At 52.5% G+C, this 17,550-nt stretch overlaps 2 protein-coding genes and 1 long non-coding RNA gene across 7 annotated transcripts in view; 2 read left to right on the top strand and 1 right to left on the bottom strand.

Moving 5' to 3' along the window:
• ADAR (adenosine deaminase RNA specific) overlaps positions 1–3,115 on the top strand; it is a 47,188-nt gene extending 44,073 nt beyond the window's left edge. For all 3 annotated transcript variants that reach the window (XM_031653343.1, XM_031653342.1, XM_031653344.1), the window contains exon 16: positions 133–3,115. In XM_031653343.1, coding sequence (XP_031509203.1) covers positions 133–370 — 238 coding nt within the window. In that variant the 3' untranslated portion in view covers positions 371–3,115. The remainder of the gene's footprint in view (positions 1–132) is intronic.
• Positions 3,116–3,569: 454 nt separating this feature from the next.
• On the top strand, positions 3,570–6,728 carry LOC116269748. Its single transcript, XR_004177494.1, has 2 exons — positions 3,570–4,225; positions 6,278–6,728. It is a non-coding gene; the product is annotated as an uncharacterized LOC116269748 (long non-coding RNA).
• Positions 6,729–7,215: 487 nt separating this feature from the next.
• Positions 7,216–17,537, bottom strand: CHRNB2 (cholinergic receptor nicotinic beta 2 subunit). Of its 3 annotated transcripts, none has more exons than XM_003892724.3 (6): positions 17,210–17,537; positions 15,710–15,855; positions 15,481–15,525; positions 14,950–15,059; positions 13,171–14,143; positions 7,216–9,509 (listed from the first exon to the last, which is right to left on the bottom strand). In XM_003892724.3, exons 1-6 carry the CDS (start codon positions 17,271–17,273, stop codon positions 9,339–9,341), a joined length of 1,509 nt encoding a protein of 502 aa, XP_003892773.1. In that variant the 5' UTR covers positions 17,274–17,537; the 3' UTR covers positions 7,216–9,338. The 3 variants fall into 3 exon arrangements, with proteins under 3 accessions (XP_003892773.1, XP_009180522.1, XP_009180530.1); XM_009182258.3 differs by having other exon boundaries at positions 15,481–15,544; positions 17,210–17,525; XM_009182266.3 differs by lacking the exon at positions 15,481–15,525 and having other exon boundaries at positions 17,210–17,525.
• Positions 17,538–17,550: the final 13 nt, after the last annotated feature.

The following is a 17,550-nucleotide window of genomic DNA, read 5'->3' as shown; positions in this document are numbered from 1 at the left end:
CTGACTTGCAAGGGTGCATCATACCTCTGCAGTCTCAGGGCTTGAGAGCCACCTTCCCTGCCACGGTTTCTCCACTGTGAGCTCCTCATCTTACAGGTCCCAGGTGAATAATGAGTGCTTTTGTTTCTCTAGGCCACGGAATGAATTGTCCCGGGTCTCCAAAAAGAACATTTTTCTTCTATTTAAGAAGCTCTGCTCCTTCCGTTACCGCAGGGATCTACTGAGACTCTCCTATGGTGAGGCCAAGAAAGCTGCCCGTGACTACGAGACGGCCAAGAACTACTTCAAAAAAAGCTTGAAGGATATGGGCTATGGGAACTGGATTAGCAAACCCCAGGAGGAAAAGAACTTTTATCTCTGCCCAGTATAGTATGCTCCGGTGACAGATGGATTAGGGTGTGTCATACTAGGGTGAGAGAGAGGTAGGTCGTAGCATTCCTCATCACATGGTCAGGGGATTTTTTTTTCCTCCTTTTTTTTCTTTTTAAGCCATAATTGGTGATACTGAAAACTTTGGGTTCCCATTTATCCTGCTTTCTTTGGGATTGCTAGGCAAGGTCTGGCCAGGCCCCCCTTTTTTTCCCCCAAGTGAAGAGGTAGAAACCTAAGAAGTGATCTTTTCTTTCTATACTCAAAGCATACATAGTCACTGAGCACCTGCAGTCCATTTCCTCTTAAAAGTTTTTTTTTTTTTTCCATTTCCTTTCCCTTTGTGTTTGCTACACTGACCTCTTGTGGTCTTGATTAGGTTTCAGTCAATTCTGGATCATGTCCGAGACTGATGATTTCTTTTGTGGATTACGCAGACCCCTCTACTTCCCCCTTCCCCTTCTGAGATTCTTTCCTTGTGATCAGAATTTCTCCTTTTCTCCCTCAGAGGGTAAAAAGGCGAACTTAAAGGATCTGGTGAAACATTTGTAAGGGTAGGAGTTGGAAACTGCAGTTCCCAGTGCCACGGAAGTGTGATTGGAGCCTACAGATAATGCCCTGCCATCCTCCCATCCTGCACTTTAGCCAGCTGCAGGGCGGGCAAGGCAAGGAAAGCTGCTTCCCTGGAAGTGTTCCCCTTTCCCCGGCAGCAGGGAAGTCTAGAACCAGCCAGACTGGGTTAAGGGAGTTGCCCAAGCCATAGCGGAGGTTTCACCCAGCAAGGTGACACAGACCACTTCCCAGGAGCATGGGCATGCCTTGGGATATTGCCAAGCTTCCAGCTGCCTCTTCTCCTAAAGCACTCCTAGGAATTTGCCCTGCAAATGCTGGGCGTGCACCCTAGCCAACGTAGGAAAAAATCCAGGACAAATCCAAGAGGGTAGAAAATCACCTCTGCTCAGATAATCATGACTTAGCAAGAATAAGGGCAAAAAATCCTGTTGGCTCACGTCACTGTTCTACCCTGCATAATATCTCTCATGACAGTGACACCAAGAGAAGTTGACTAAGTCATATGTAAATTAGGAGTGTTTAAAAGAATGCCATAGATGTTGATTCTTAACTGCTACAGACAACCTATAATTGAGCAGATTTAAAATTCAGGCATACTTTTCCATTTATCCAAGTGCTTTCATTTTTCCAGATGGCTTCAGAAGTAGGCTCGTGGGCAGAGCGCAGACCTGATCTTTATAGTGTTGACATAGAAAGCAGTAGTAGTGGGTGAAAGGACAGGTTGTCTTCAAACTCTGTGAGGTGGAATCTTTTGTCTACACCTCCATGAACATTGACTCGTGTGTTCAGAGCCTTTGGCCTCCCTGTGGAGTCTGGCTTCTGGCTCCTGTGCATTCTTTGAATAGTCACTCGTAAAAATTGTCAATGCTTGAAACTGTTTCTTTTACTCATGTTGAAGGGACTTTGTTGACTTTTAGAGTGTTGGTCATGACTCCAAGAGCAGAGCAGGGAAGAGCCCAAGCATAGACTTGAGTGCTGTGATGGCTGCGGTCCAGTTTTGTGATTCTGCTTTTACGTGTTACTTGATAACAGTCAGCTGGACACACTCAGGAGGACTACTGAGGCTCTGCGACCTTCAGGACCTGAGCCTGCCTCTCTCCTTTAGATGACAGACCTTCATCTGAGAATGTGCTGAGCCAGCACCCTCAGATGATTTCCCTCCAAACTGCTGACTAGGTCACCCTCTGTCTGGTAGAGACATTCACATCTTTGCTTTTATTCTATACCCTCGGTACTTTTGACCAAAAAATGACCAAAATAAGAAAATGCAACTTTAAAAAATAGACTAAGGATGCCTTTGCAGAACACCAAAGCATCCCAAGGAACCGGTAGGGAAATGATGCCTGTCTCCTGGGGTAGAAGAGGCCTGCTCCCTGGCTCTGGGTCTGCTGGGGGCACAGTAAATCAGTCTTGGCACCCACATCCAGGTCAGAGAGGTCTGTGGTTCTCAGCATCAGAAGGCAGCGCAGCCCCTCTCCAGGCTACAGGGTTGTCACCTGCTGAGTCCTCAAGCTGTTTGGCCTCTCTGGTCCGTCTTGGGCATTAGATTCTCCAGCAGAGCTCTGGCCAGCTGCCTCCTCTTTAACTGGGAACACTGGCTCTCACAAGATCAGAACCCCCACTCACCCCTGAGATCTTATCTAGCAAGCCTGTAGTATTCAGTTTCTGTTGTAGGAAGAGCGCGAGGCATCCCTGAATTCCATGCATCTGCTGGAAATGAGCCGTGTCAGATCGCACACCCCCGCGCCCCCATGCCCCTCTGAGTCACACGGGACAGAGGAGGCAGAGCTTCCGCCCACTGTTATCTTCAATTTCTTTGTCCAGTCTTTTGTTTTTAATAAGCAGTGCCCCTCCCCACTCTTCTTTTTAATGATTTTTGTAGTTGATTTGTCTGAACTGTGGCTACTGTGCATTCCTTGAATAATCACTTGTAAAAATTGTCAGTGCTTGAAGCTGTTTCCTTTACTCACATTGAAGGGACTTTGTTGGTTTTTTGGAGTCTTGGTTTTGACTCCAAGAACAGAGTCAGGAAGACCCCAAGCATAGACTTGGGTACCGTGAAAATGGCTGCAGTCCAGTTTTATGATTCTGCTTTTATGTGTCCCTTGATAACAGTGACTTAACAATATACATTCCTCATAAATAAAAAAAAAACCAAGAATCTGAATTCTTAGAAAGTTTTAAGTCCTGGTTTCTTGGGGGAGGTGAAAATGGGAACAGGGGGACCTGTGGCCCTGGGGTTTCTGATAACAGCACCAGTGGCATCTGACATGAACCTGTTGGGGACAGGGCTGTCCCTCAACCTTTGGAAAGGAGCAGTTTCAAAGAACCTCCCTTTGTGGATAAGTTTGCGTCTGGGTGGGGTGGGGTTCATCAGGCACCTTTTGATTAACTTCCCCAGCAGGGCCCTTCCCCAGCAGAGCCCACTATTTATTTAGTTATTTAGAGATGGAGTATTGCTCTGTCGTCCAGACTGGAGTGCAGTGGCAGGATCTCGGCTCACTGCAAACTCCGCCTCCCCGGTTCATGCCATTCTCCTGCCTCAGCCTCCCGAGTAGCTGGAACTACAGGCGCCCGCCCCCACGCCCAGCTAAAAAATTTTTTGTATTTTTAGTAGAGACAGGGTTTCCCTGTTAGCCAGGATGGTCTCGATCTCCTGACCTCATGATCTGCCCAGCTCGGCCTCCCAAAGTGCTGGGATTACAGGCGTGAGCCACCGCACCCAGTCAGAGCCCACTATTAAATACCGTGTCCCACGGGACTTGAGATGCAAGATTTCAAGACCCAGAGCAGGAAAACCCCTTGAGAGAGAATCACCTGTTAACATAATTCCAGCTCTCCTTCAGGGGTGTTTTTACCTCCAAACCCCACTACTACCAGCTGTTTGACTTCCAGGAATGTCCATATTTGGAGTAAAGTTGCAGCCAGGACCAGGACAGGCTTGGCTGTAGTTTTAGGAGATAGACCATTTTGTTTTTACATCATAGATGACATCCAAATTATCTCTCCATCTTGAATTTCAGAGAGAATGTACCTTTTTTCACATGTAACTTACATCAGAATTTCTAGAAGACTCATCCTGGACCTTTTAAAAATACCATACCAGAGGATCTAAAGTACCTAACAGGCTAAATCCCAATGAAACCTGCCTCATCCATTACACAGAAGGAACAACTGAGGCTAGAAGGGCCAGTGACATGTTGTTTGTGGGCATATTTCTTGAGGACCAGAACGTCACACCACCACAGGGGTTCTTCATCGTCTACTGAGATTACATTGCTGGGTGAGCTGAACAGTTGGTTTTTTGTTTTGTTTTGTTTAAGACGAAGTTTCGCTTTCATTGCCCAGGCTGGAGTGCAATGGTGTGATCTTGGCTCACTGCAACCTCTGCCTGGGTTAAAGCAATTCTGCCTCAGCCTCCCAAGTAGCTGGGATTACAGGCATGTGCCGCCACCACACACAGCTAATGTTTTGTATACCATGTTGGCCAGGCCAGTCTCAAACTCCTGACCTCAGGTAATCCACCTGCCTCAGCCTCCCAAAGTGCTGGGATTACAGGCGTGAGCCACCGCACCTGGCCAACAGTTTTAAATTGAAGGACAGTGAAGGCCGTTGTCTCCGCCTGCTATGATGTACCAGGAACCTCGAGTGCCTCTGTCCTCTCTGTTCTCAGACTGCTCCTGTTCCACATGGAGGGAAATGTAGTGCCAGGTCTTTTAGAAAGTGGACAGTTTCCTTAAAGCCTGAGGCAAGTGCCCAGCCACTTTGTCTCCAGAGGGAACAACACTGTCCTCCCACAGCGCTCCCTGAGTGGGCTGGGAAGTAGGGCTGCCCTGTGGGAGCCCAAGAGGGAGTTTCTTCAGCTCATTTCAGTTGCTGTCCACCCTGCATTTCATTGAGGGGACTCACAATTTCATACTGTTTCCAGGATGTAGGCCCAGGTCTGCAGGTCTGGTCTTATGCAACCTGCAGCCTTAACTTCCCAGAGCACAGGGACTGTGAGAGGAAACCCCAGCCATCCCCACCTCCAGGAGAGTGGTCCTCGCCTCCATCCAGTCCTTTACAAAGGACTCCCGGAGGCCTTTTCTGGACTCTGCCTACTCCAGGCCCAGTCGTTTGGCCATTTCTTTTACATCTGATGAGTGAATTTGTAAAGCAACAAATCACAGTGATTCAGCAGACTGTCACCAGTCACCTTTTCTTTGGATTCTTGTGATGTATTTAACCTCTCATGAGTCCAGTTTCTCTAGCATTCTCCCTTTTTCCTGTATTGGCCAACACTGGCCCCCGCGGGCTCTCTCCCAACCCCCAAATAGAGTGACAAGACAAATTTGGAAACAACTTTCTTTACGAGAATCTTGAGTTCCTAATGAGTCTGACCTGGAGTGGGCTAGACCAGTGCCAATACTCCAGGAGTGCAGATGGGGGAGATGAATGGCAGTGTGGGGCAGATGGCATCGAGGGTGGCTGAGTGAGTGTCCTAATAATTCCTAGACCTATGGTCCCTTAGGAACCGCATGGCCATCACACTGACCGTCTCGACCTGTTGGGGTGAATACTAAAAGGTGGCTGTTCTCTGTCTAGTCAAGGTCGGTGAATGGGAGTCTGGCCAGCACTGGTTGGGCCGGGAGGGATGCTATGACACCTGCCTGTCCCTGCCCAGAAACAGAGGAGGACAACTGGAACCGGGGGTCTACTCTGGCTTGGAGAGTGATTCAGAGAAGGCCCTGAATGCCCCTCACTTTCCTCCCGAGGAGCTCTTCTGCCTGCCTCAGCGGCTACAGCAAGAGTATGAACTTTGGGGTTCAGGCCTGGCACTTGGGGTTCAGGCCCAGCACTACTCACTAGCTGTCACTTAGTCTCTCTTAGCCGCATTTCTGTTATGTAGGTGGAGGCCCCTTCCCACAGGATTGTGAGGAATAAAGACAGCACACGCTGAGGACCTGGCGCAGAGCAGACCCTTAGTAATGGGAGCTAATACTGGGATACAAACAGCCCAGGGTCTCCAAACCACCCAAAGAGCCCTCCCTGAGGGGGAAATGGTCTTGCTCTTCCTCTGCCATAGCCTTCCTCAGCAGAACACACCACCTGGGGGCTGCTGTGTCTTGTTTGCTTTTAAATTTTCAGTAACTTGGTACCAGCTGTTACAGTATTTCTACCTCACTGCCAGGAAGCTGCCTTCCTCCCACTGCAACGCCACCTGTCAAAAGCAGAGAGCCTGTGCGCGCCTTCTTTTTAGACAAAAATAGTTCTCAGATCACCTGCGGCCTTGCCAGCTCTGATGGAGATCATCTCAACCTGTTTCCTCACTTCCCCTCCCAAACCCTTGCTCCAGGTCTCCATCCAGTCTCTGCCTCCTCCGGATCTGGAGCTTCCTCCAGTCCTTGCCCAGCTTGGGCACCTGATTCTCTGCAGAGATAGCCCCACCACGGGAAGGAGGCATAGGGGCTTCCCTGACATCAAGAGAAGAGGACACAGGATCCAAGAGTGGAAGAGACTGTGGTTCCCCAAAGCTTCCCAGTGCACTTGAGGGTTCACACTCCGTCCCACCACATGGTAACACCCTGCCTGGGCAGTGGAGCCTCCACCTCTGCCCTCACCTCTTCCTTATTGTGATGGTCCCCAAAGGGCTGCATACAGAGATGGAGAGAATGACACTGCCCAGGTAACCCTCTCATATACACTGACCCCTTTCTTCCTTGCTGAAGACCTCAGCTAGCTCTGCCTTCTTCATTTTGTAGATGCAGCACGGCTGGCTCTTATAAGAGGTCAAACAGTAGACAACCTCTAGGCCTCTGTTTCCTTGTGTGTTAACCGGGTCATGGAGAGGAGCTGGATAAGCTGCTCTCTGCCATCCCCTCTAGCACCATCTGGTGACTTAACTTGGACAACAGCCACATATGGGAAATACTAAAAGTAAGCACGGCCACAGCAGCAGCTGCTGGGGCCTCCGGCTAGCCCAGGCCCTGGGAGAGCCAAGAGGGAGGGCCTCAGGCCGGCATCCTACCCTTCAGAGGGAGGCTCCTGTCCTGTTGCTGCTTCTGGTTCCAAGACGCCTTCCCCAGGACCATGAGTTTGAGGAGCGTTCAGGCATAAAAAAGGCAGCTCCCAATCTGCTCTAGAAGAGGGGAAGTTTCCATAGTGCAGAGACACTCTCCTTGCTACCAAGAAAAGGTGTCCGTGAGCCCCTCCTGACAGACGAGGAGATGTGCTAAGGCCTGTCTCCTGCAGCCACTGGCTTCCTGTCCCAGTGATGTGCTTCCACAGCCAGTAGAGGACTGGAGCCTGAGGGCCCTGAGCACTCACCTGTGTCAGGAGGCGCTGCACAGCCAGTCCAGGACTAGAGCCCAGGGTCCCTGAGCACACACCTGCCCCAGAAGGGAGGTAGGGGCAGAGCAAGGGTTCAGCCCAGGAATGGAATGAAACTGCTAAGGGGGCTCCAGAGAGAAGCCCGCCCACCTGCTAGACTCCCTCTGGTGTTCCTGTAATGTTCCTCCCAGCTCCCCCAGCTCTTCCTGATAAGGGAGACTTGGTTTCCTCAGGGAAGAGATGGGGGAAGAGTGGGCCTGGGAGGGAGGCTGGCATGACAGTCGGGACCCCATTCTCACCAGCTCCAGTTGCCTCTCGGACTCAACATTCATGAAGCATCTACTCTGTGCCAGGTACAGCACTAGGCTTTTTCACAAGCACTGCCTCATCCTCACAGCAACCCCAGGAAGAGGGCATTACCACCCACATTTTATAGGCCAGGAAGCTGAGCTCTAGCAAGGTGAAGGGACTTGCTCGAGCTGGCTCACATGAGTTATTAGCAGGGCTGGGACTTGAATCCAGACTCTGGGGTCACTGCCCCATGCTCTATTCCTGTGCTGTGTCTCCTCCCTCCTCTGCCCTGCCTAGAGAAGCAGGAGTCCCAGCTGGGCTCTAGGGACAAAATGACTTAGGTCAGGTCCCTCAGGTGCATTTGGCAGGCTGACCCCTCTGTAACCCACCATCTGCTGACCCAGCATTGAGCCCAGGCTGGGAACACAAGCAAGCAGGAGATCCCTTAAGAAGTCTGTTCCCTGGGCTACCCAGCCAGGTGGCCTCCAGCCGGCCTCTGGGAGCAGAGTCAGGGTATAGCTTCCAGGGACAGGAAGCCAAGGCTATGCTTTCTGAGGTGTCACTGGCAGCAGCAGCCCTGTCCTTCCCGAGTCCTGCTTCAAAGCTGCTCAGGTTTGGTTGGGAGGGGGAAGAGGAAGAGTAACAGCCAGAAGGATGGAGCCACGAGCAGAAGAGACTGGAGCAGCACGGATGTAGCAGAGTTCCAGCTATTCACCTCAGTTCTGCTGTGGGCAAAGAGGCTGGGCTGGCTTAAAGCTAACATCCTTAGTTCACTTCCTTCGAGTAACCAGTCAGTTCAAAGTGGGGAAAAAACAGGGCACTCGACAGATGGATCTCAGGGCAGGGAGGAAGAGTCAGAGACCCACCTGGGCTTGAATCACCGTGTGGGTCAGTTTCTTCATCTGCAACATGGCTCATGTTGGAATCCATGGCTGTACAAAGTTCTTCCAGTTCCAAAAGCCCATGAACTTAGACTTCTCACAGAGTTCAAGTATTTGGACCTCAGACTCCAAGCAGGTCACCCAAAGATTCAGAACTTAGAAGCTCCCCTAATACTCAGCCTTGCCCACCACACCTTGAGCCTGAAAAAGGAAGGAAGGAGAGGGAAGTCCAGAGGGCGTAGAATTCTTCAGTGGGGAAAGAGGATCTGGGGCAGGTATCTGGACCCCTTAGAAGCAAGGGGCTGTGGGACTGATCTGGAAGCCTCCCCCAGGGGTCTGTGACAGTGGGGCCAGGCTAAACCTACTGGGCAGGAACAGCTGACCACTATGGGGCCCACCCAGTCCAGCTGCTGTCCACTCAAGTAGTGGCAGGTTTCAGGTCACACCCAGGCCTCTCTCCTCTTCCCCTCCCTTCAGAGCTACCATTGTGTCAGGCCAGCCTGGTGCGGTCTGAGCTCCTGCCCTTCCACCCCTTGTCCTATACTCCTCTTCTCCCATGACTTGGAGGCAGCAGACGATCCTGGCCCCTTGCCCATCACTCTCTCCTCAAGGTAGATGGCTCTGCTATCCCTGTCTTCCACTTCTCAGCAGCCTTGCTCCCTCATCAACACTATTGCCTGGGCTGGTACAAGAGGAGGAGAGCAGCCAAAACAGAAAGCAGCTGGTCCAGCCTCCAGGTTGGAGCTGCTGTGTGTGGATGGAGGTGTGAGGGAGGAGGGGCTCCAGATGAAGCAAAAGGATAGATCTGTGGGGGCGGCACCCCTCTTCTTGATAGCTCACTCGTCCGTCCTCCACCCAACACTACTGTGCAGCAGAGGGTGGCGGGGTGAAGGAGCATGGAGAAGAGGAAGGGCCTCACTTGGAGCTGGGGGCTGAGTGGTCTGAGTGGAGGAAGGTGGTGGTGGTGTAGTTCTGGAAGAGAGGCTGCAGGAACATGCCAATGGTGCCAAAGACACAAACAAAGACAAAGATCCAGAGGAAGAGGCGGTCGATCACCATGGCGACGTACTTCCAGTCCTCACTCACCTGGATGGAGGAGACGGAGGAGGCCCAGGTCACGTGATGCAGGATGGGAGGCAAACATGTATAAACGGGTCCCACCACGCAGACACACACCCCACTCCTCTCCTGCCGTGATCCCAGAATGACCTTGCTGAAGCATGGCTCTGATCTTAGTAAAAGCCTCCAGTGGCCCCACGGCCTTCAGGGCCCATGCAAACTCCCAAGTCTGGAATCAAGACCCACCCATGACAAATATGAGCCTATCTCCTCCTTCTCCCACCGCATAACATAGCCCTACCAAACCCCAGTGTGTCCTCCCAGGTCTCTGTGTCTTTGGGTTTCGTTTATGTCTGGAAATCCTGAGCTCCCTTTCTCTACCTGGTATCCTCCTACATATCCTTCAAAGCCCAAATCAAACATCACCTTCTCTGAAGGCTGCCTCGACCCCCAGATCAGCATGAACTATTGGCTGCTCTGGGTTCCCTCTGCACTGTGTACATGTCTCCATCACAGTATATTTACTGTACTGTATTGTTTCAATTTGCATGCCTGTCCCCCTACTAAGCTACAAGTCCCCAAACAACAAGGACCCTGATTCATCTTTGTCATCTCAGCATCTGGAACAGAGTGTTGAGTAAATGGCTGATGCTTTAGTGAATAAATGGCTGCCTCAGCCGGCCTGGCTCCTTTTACGATCACACATTGAGCCCCATCCAACCACACCACAGTCCCCAGAGGGTGAGGACCAGGTCCTAGATGTGAACAAATCAGTCAAAAAGGTAATCCTGTCTGTGAGTTTGAGAGCCAGTCACAAGGCTTGCACAAAGGGCCAGCGTCTCCTCAGAGCTGCTCCATTCCTGCCTGAGTCTGGGCCTTTGTGCACGTGTTCATCTGGAGCCCGGCCAGCTCGGGGTGGGGAGACAGCCACTGAACATCTTTATTTAGTCAGCAGCTGAAGAACTCATTCGAGTGGCAACTGTGCCTGTTATATACCTGGCACCATGCTACACACTGGGGATGCGAATGAACAACAGAAACGCATCCAGTGGTTTCCAGTCTACTGAGGGAGGTGGAGCAAAAATAAGCACAAATTTAAAAATTCCACACTGGCAAACAAAGGACTGAGATGAAGAAGAGGAGGAGGTATCATTTAGAGTGTGGTCTGGGAATGCCTTTTTGAGGAGGTGAGATTTAAACCAAGGTCTGATGAGTGAGAGAGAACCAGCTGCATGAGGAAAAAGTCGAATAAAGAAACAATCAGACAAACCCAAACGGAGGGACATTCAGCCTGCCTGGACCCTTTAAAAACGTTTATGCCATGAAAGACAAAGGTGAGGAACTGTTCCAGATTCAAGGAAACTAGAGACACAACAACTAAATGTAATTTGAGACCCTGGATTAGGACAAGGGTGGGGGGTGATGCTACAAAGGACATCACTGGGACAATTGGGAAAATTTAAATGTGGAATTTATATGAGATAAAGATATCAATGCTAAATTTCCAGAAGTTGATGACCGAACCTGGGTTATGCAAGACAGTGTCCCTGTTCTTAGGAGAAACACACTGAATTATTTGGGATAAAGGGTCACAGTGTCTACAATTTACTCTCAAATAGTAGAGTGAAAGTTAATAATTGTAATGATTTTTTAAAAGAAAAATCAGGGCATCTCAGGCAGAGGGACCGATGCATGCAAAGGTCCTGAGGCCACAAAAGAGCTTGGTTTGCTTAAGACAAGATAAGCCAGGCCGGGCGCAGTGGCTCATGCCTGTAATCCCTCCACTTTGGGAGGCTGAGGCAGGTGGATCACCTGAGGTCAGGGGTTCGAGACCAGCCTGACCAACATGGTAAAACCCATCTCTACTAAAAATACAAAAAAAATTAGCTGGGCATGGTGGCGGGAACCTGTAATCTCAGCTACTCTGGAGGCTGAGGCAGGAGAATCGCTTGAACCCAGGAGGCAGAGGTCGCAGTGAGCCGAGGTCATACCATTGCACTCCAGCCTGGGCAATAAAAGCGAAACGTCATATCAATTAAATAAATAAATAAATAAATAAATAAATAAACAAACAAAAGATAAGTCAGTGACCAGTGACCTGGGCAAGGAGGGAAAGGCATGAGCTGAGAGGGCGACATTGTTTGGATGCAGGAGCACAGGAACTAAAACAGGGAGACTATTAGGAGACTCTTGCCCTAGACCAGGCAAGAGCTGATGATGTCCTAGAATCAGGGTGTTAGCATGGAGATGCTGAAAAGTGGATGAAGCTGAGAATTACTTTGGGGTTGTGACAGGACAAGACTTCTGATGACTTGGACAGAGAGGGAGGTGAGAAAGGACAGGGTCAAGGATCACTCCAAGTTTTCGGTCTGAGCCATGGAGTGAATGGTGATGCCGTGTACTAAAAACTGGTGGAGGAGCAAGTTGGTGGTTAGGATGTAGACCAAATACTCGGTTTTGAGCATGTTGAGTTTGAGGTGCCTGTGAAGCATCCAAGTAGGTCACCGCATCCTCAGCACCTAGCTCAATAAATGCACAATACATGCGTGACTGCAGCAGGAGAGGTGGAGGCGGTGACCGCAGCCTGCTGAGTCCCTGAATCCCAGCATCTCCACTTGGCCTCAGCTGGCTCTAAGGTTCCCACCCCATCTCCTCTAGTGTTTGCCTCCCTCTTCTTCCATCAAGATTGTAAGATGTTCCCTGGCCCAAGCTTCAGCTCCAACCCATCTCCTGCTGTCCAGGGAAACAGATCTCTGAGGCCCACACCGCAATGCCCTTCCTCATCCCCCAGCCGAAATGGCAGCTGTCCCAGAGGAAACCTGCCCAGTCACCATGGCAACAGCTGAGTCTCAGCCTGGAACCAGCCAGGTAGCCAGAGACTGACCACAGGGTGGGTCTGGCCCCTGCCCAAAGTGCGGGGGGCCAGGGGTGGATGTCAACCTATCATATCTCCCCTCAACTCTTGGTTCAGTCTCAAGGAAGCTCTTAGGGAAGGCTGTAGAAGAAGTCAAAATCCGGGTGTGCAGAAAGCCTGGGGAAGGGGCCAAGGAGCCTTCTCCTTCACCCACCCCAATCTCCATAAATATTTCAGGAGGCCATCCCCTGGGACTCAGAAGAGCAGGGATATTGATTTGGGACTCCATCCTCTCCGCCACAAGCAGGCTCCTGGAATCTCTAACCCCGCCACCAACGCCACCCCTCCCCCAATACACACAACTCCTACTGTCCTCAATTTTGCCCCCTCCTGCCCTGGGGTGCACAAAGGACTCATCTCCACTGGTGCTAAGAACTGCAGGTTAACAACTTGGATGTGGGCATGCAAGCAGCAGTGAGGGACTCTCGGGGTCACGGCCACAGGCTGGCTGCCAACCCTAAAGGGCCTCCTCATGTTTCAGGCCTCCCTACCCATATAACGATGCCCAGCTCAGGGATTTTGCCCTGGGTGCTAGCCCTCAGGAAGCAGCAAGGTCGTCATCCACCAACCCCAATTTAGGCCGCACCATCTCCCGGAAGCCAACCCAGAAGGGCCCTAGCCAGCGCCCAGACCCGCAACACAGGCCTGACTCACATTTCCCTCTCCTGCACTCCTACTGGGTCTGCATGTCTACAGAACGCCGCTGCTTTCCAGACACCCGGGCCCTGGCAGACCCTGTATCTCACGCCTGGGGTCCCAGCCTGCGGCACTCACGCTCTGGTCATCGTCCTCGCTCCGCATGTGGTCTGCGATGAAGCGCACGCCGTCCACCGCCTCCCGGAGGCCACAGCCACACGGCTCCCCTGAGCGCCCCGGGCCCGCCACCGGTGCAGGCTCAGCCCCGAAGGCCCCAGCCAAGCCTTGCACGGACGCGCGGTTGACGAAGCACGTGCAGGAGTCGGCCCCAGGGGCTTCGCGGAAGAGGAGGGCTCCGGCGCCCTCGCGCTCACGCTGACGTCTCCGCAAGCGCAGGTGCTGGCGGGCGCAATGGTGGCGTGGCTGCTGCATGAAGAGCAGCGCGGGCAGCTTCTCCAGGAAGACAACCTTCACCCAGGGCGCCATGGTGTGCGTGGTGGGCGAGCGATGGTGCACGTTGAGCACACACACGCTGGTGACGATGGAGAAGGTGACAAGCACCATGGTGAACATGAGGTACTTGCCGACGAGCGGCACGTCGAGGGAGGTGGGAGGCACGATCTTGGAGATGAGCAGCAGGAAGACCGTGAGCGCCAGCAGCACTGAGATGCACAACGTCATCTTCTCGCCGCAGTCGGATGGCAGGTAGAAGACAAGGATGGCTAGTGAGGTGATGAGCACACAGGGGATGATGAGGTTGATGGTGTAGAAGAGCGGCTTGCGGCGAATGATGAAGTCATACGTGATGTCCACGTACGTGGAGTCGTCGGGGTTCTCATTGCGCCGGCCCGGCAGCGCCACGATGTCCCACTCACCACTAGGTGTGAAGTCGTCCAGGCTGGCCACGTCACTCTTCAGCACCAGGTCGATCTCCGTGCGGTCGTAGGTCCACGAACGGAACTTCATGGTGCAGTTCTGCTGGTCAAATGGGAAGTGCTTTACTTCAATCTTGCATGCGCTCTTGTAGATGGCAGGCGGCAACCAGAAGATGCTGCCGTCATAGGAGACCACGGCATTGGAATAGAAGGAGACCTCGTACATGCCGTCAGCACTGCCAAGGGATGGGCACAGTCAGCCCTGGCCTAAGCCCATCAACCCAGCCCCTAGTTGGAGGACAGCAAAACCAGAGGGAGACATGGGGAAGGGACACCTAGGTCTGAGAGTAACCTCCAGGAGTATAGAGAGGTGGAGCAGGAATTGAGCAAGAAGGGGATATGGGGGGTGGTGGTTAGTAACTAGGAGAAGTGTCCTGGTCAGAAGGCCTGTGTGACACCTCGCAGGTAGAAGGGGGTGGTGGGTGGATGGAGGGGACAGGTCTGCTACTTGTCACATATTGTATAAGCTGGTTGATCTTCATGAGGGGGGAGAAGTTGGGGGAGCCAGGAGGCCAGTGTGAGGAGCCCCAAGCAATGGAAGGGGACAGGGCATGGTCCCATCAGTTGAGGAAGGTGGCTTTGCACCTTAGAGATGAGATGGATTATTGCAGGAGACAGGATAGAACCTGGAGGAGAAACTGGGACATTAAAGTTCTTTGATCCTTCCCAGGCTTCCAGGAAAGCCTGTTACTGAATCAGTTGAGGCACTGGGGGCTGTCAATACTTGTTTGTATCCCTACCACATCATCAAATACATACTGGGAGTCCTAACTGGCTGGGAGTGGGCTGGTCACTGCCCAGGTCACCTTGGCTGTCCACACTGTACCTTACTGGTCTGGGTCTGTCTGTCTAGGTAGTGACTGTATATCTATTACAAGTCCCTCCCCTCCCACAGCATAAGTTAATTTCTCTTATTTTCCCCATAACCCCTTCCCTCCCTGAGCCCTCCAATCGTCTCCCCCAACCTTCCCATTGCTCCTACTTGTTGTACAGGACCACATCTGGGAGCCAGATGTGTTTGGAAGGGAGCCGAACTTTCTTCATATTGTCAAACTCTTCAGGTTTCCAGGTGAGGCGATAATCTTCCCACTCCTGGGAAATGAGAGAGGGAGGCAGTACCAACTTCTGCCCTGGGAGGGGCTCAAGGTTAAGGAAATGAACTAGAGGGGGCCCATATGGCTTGAGGGAGCTTTTAAAAGCCAGCCTCTTCCCCACAGTGACTTCTCTGCCCATCAAGTGTAGCTCATACGGTACTTTCTCATTTAATTTGCACAGCTAGGCCAAAGTACAGTATTAGAATCTACGTTTACAAATGAGAAAATGAATCTTGGAGAGTTTAATATGTTTAAAGTCACAAAGCTGGTGAGTGCCATGATTCAAATCCAATTATTTAGGACTCCAAACTCTATACCTTTCTGCCTCTTTTGAGAGATTAAGAAAGAAAAAAGCACATGGGGGAAAAGGAGGAGACAGAAGGCCAGGGGTGTGGGTAGAAGAGAGCACTTATGCTTACCTGGGTCAGCCAGACATTGGTGGTCATGATCTGCTCCCGCTCATGCTGCAGGGAGGAAGAGAGGCTGCCGAGAAGGCCCCTCAGCCTGTGGGCTCACTGCCACCACCCAGGGTCCCTCTCACACCTCCCCAAGCCTTGGAAACACCAGAGGAGGAAGCACACCAGCATTAACACATTTTGGTGGGGCTGACTTCAGTAGCTGGGCAGAGAGTCTGGGACCCCCACTCACCACACTGATGAGCTGGGCCAGTGATACCATGAGCTGTACTGTGACCAGCTCAGAGCCATTGGTGGCTGGGCGGATAAGCTTGTTGTAGCGGGAAGGATCCAGGAGATGCTCCACCAGCCGCTCCTCTGTGTCTGTACCCCACACCCCTGGGCAGGGGAAAGGCAGGAAGAAAGTAAGCAAGCAGGCAAGGAGAACCCATCCAACATCCCACTCTCCCCGGGCAAATGGAACAATCCAGGCCCAACCAGTATCTGCCTATGTCCCTAAGGATACTGCAAAATGCTTAGATTACCCCCAGGGAAGCCCCAGATTAATGTCTTCGTAGAAAAGCCCCTCTCTGAGACCACTGACCAAGGAGTCCAGACAGCCCAACAGAGATGCCTTGAGACTAAGAACCCACTCTGCAAAGATCCGTGGAGACCAGCTCTTCCCCCAGATTCTCAGAGGGCAGTTTGAGATTTCTGCTTCCATGGTTTCCCCAGCAAATACCTATGAGTCAAGGGAGGTTTTGCAGGGCGGTGAAAGGGAACAGTTATTTGTCCCAGTTATTTGTGTCCCACAACACACGCCCTTTCTCCTGCTGATTGAGAAGGAGAAGCATATGTGTGGTGGGACACAAATAACTGTTCCCGTTCACCATTTACATGTGCAAATGGCATTATGTGCCTCACATAATGACACGTGACTGTGGTCACGACGCCATCCTCCCCTCTCCCTAAAGGCACTGAGTTGGAGTGGAATAGCTGGGCTGCCTAAGCTGTGGGTCAGGCATATATCTAGCCCCAAGTTTCACACACACAGCAGCCCACCCCCAGAGGTGGCCTGTAGGTGTGGAAAGCTCATTCGGTTGTGCATTCCTTTCGTGCCTGCCCTCCCCACAGTGCACCCCCCTCTGCAACTCTGCACGAACACACCCCTTCCCATCCCCTCAGAGTTCCTTCCTAGTCCTCAGCCTGGCAGAGCTTCTTCCCTTCCAAGTCTCCTGTCCCACCCTACAAGAGGGTTGAAAAGTCCGTTCCTTTCTCTCCCCTTCTCTGCCCCTGTGGGGTGACGAGAATCTGGAGCCCAATGTGGGGGATGGGAACCGATGGGGAGCCCAGGGAGGGGTGCTGGACCAGGTACCTTTCTTGAGATAATGATTCACAAAAAGTCAGATGGCATCTTAGCGCCCTCAGAGCCGGCCCTCCTGCCACCCCAGAACACCTGGGGAGATCCCCTGCCTCCTTGCTCTCTGTGCCTGCACCACCCCTACCACCGCTGGCCAGGTTTCCATCTCTTTTTTGCTTCACTTACTCCTTCGAGTATTGTCTCCTTCCCAGTGCAGCCTCCCAGGTGCTCTCTGCAGTCCCGGGGGCTCTCCCCTAACCCCCAGCAGACTCTCCCACCTCTAGGGAATCCCTTCTTCCACCTTCCGGCCTAGCAGGGGTGAGTCAGAGCACGCCGAGTCTTGGGCCGCTGGCTGGGGTAGGAGAACCTGGCCAGTGCCCGTCTTTCCCTTACCTGAGCACAGCCGGAGGAGGCCGAAGCCAAGGAGCAGCGCCACGGGGCCGCAGCGCCGGGCCATGCCGCGGGCATAGCTCGCTACCTCGCCTACACCGGCTGGAGCGCGCCGCCGGAGGGAGGGCCGCGGGCGGGGCGCTGTCCGTGGTGCTGAAGCCGCGCCCGCCTGGAGCTGGTCCCAGGTGGTGCCGGGCGCCGCGGTGGTTCCTGAGGCTCAGGGAGCCGGCTGCGAGGAGAAACCAGCTTCTCGCCTATCCCGGTCTGAGCAGGCGGAGGCTTTTCCGGCTGCTCTTCCAGGGAATACAATTGGGACGGTGAGGGGGAGGAGTCTGCGCCCCGGA

This window comes from Papio anubis, chromosome 1 (assembly GCF_008728515.1).
Source record: "Papio anubis isolate 15944 chromosome 1, Panubis1.0, whole genome shotgun sequence".
NCBI classification, from domain to species: domain Eukaryota; kingdom Metazoa; phylum Chordata; class Mammalia; order Primates; family Cercopithecidae; genus Papio; species Papio anubis.
Note: the sequence above shows the minus strand (reverse complement) of the source record. Positions and strands in the feature narration are given on the sequence as shown.

What these genes read in the sequence shown, in the direction of transcription:
- CHRNB2 (XM_009182258.3), bottom strand. Translation starts at nt 17,284, where the DNA reads ATGCCCGCGGCATGGCCCGGCGCTGCGGCCCCGTGGCGCTGCTCCTTG. An exon ending in CCTCCTCCGGCTGTGCTCAG is followed by an intron (nt 15,856 to 17,209) that starts GTAAGGGAAAGA and finishes TCCCCTGCCCAG; the next exon opens with GGGTGTGGGGTACAGACACA. An exon ending in GATGTGGTCCTGTACAACAA is followed by an intron (nt 14,144 to 14,949) that starts GTAGGAGCAATG and finishes ATCCCTTGGCAG; the next exon opens with TGCTGACGGCATGTACGAGG.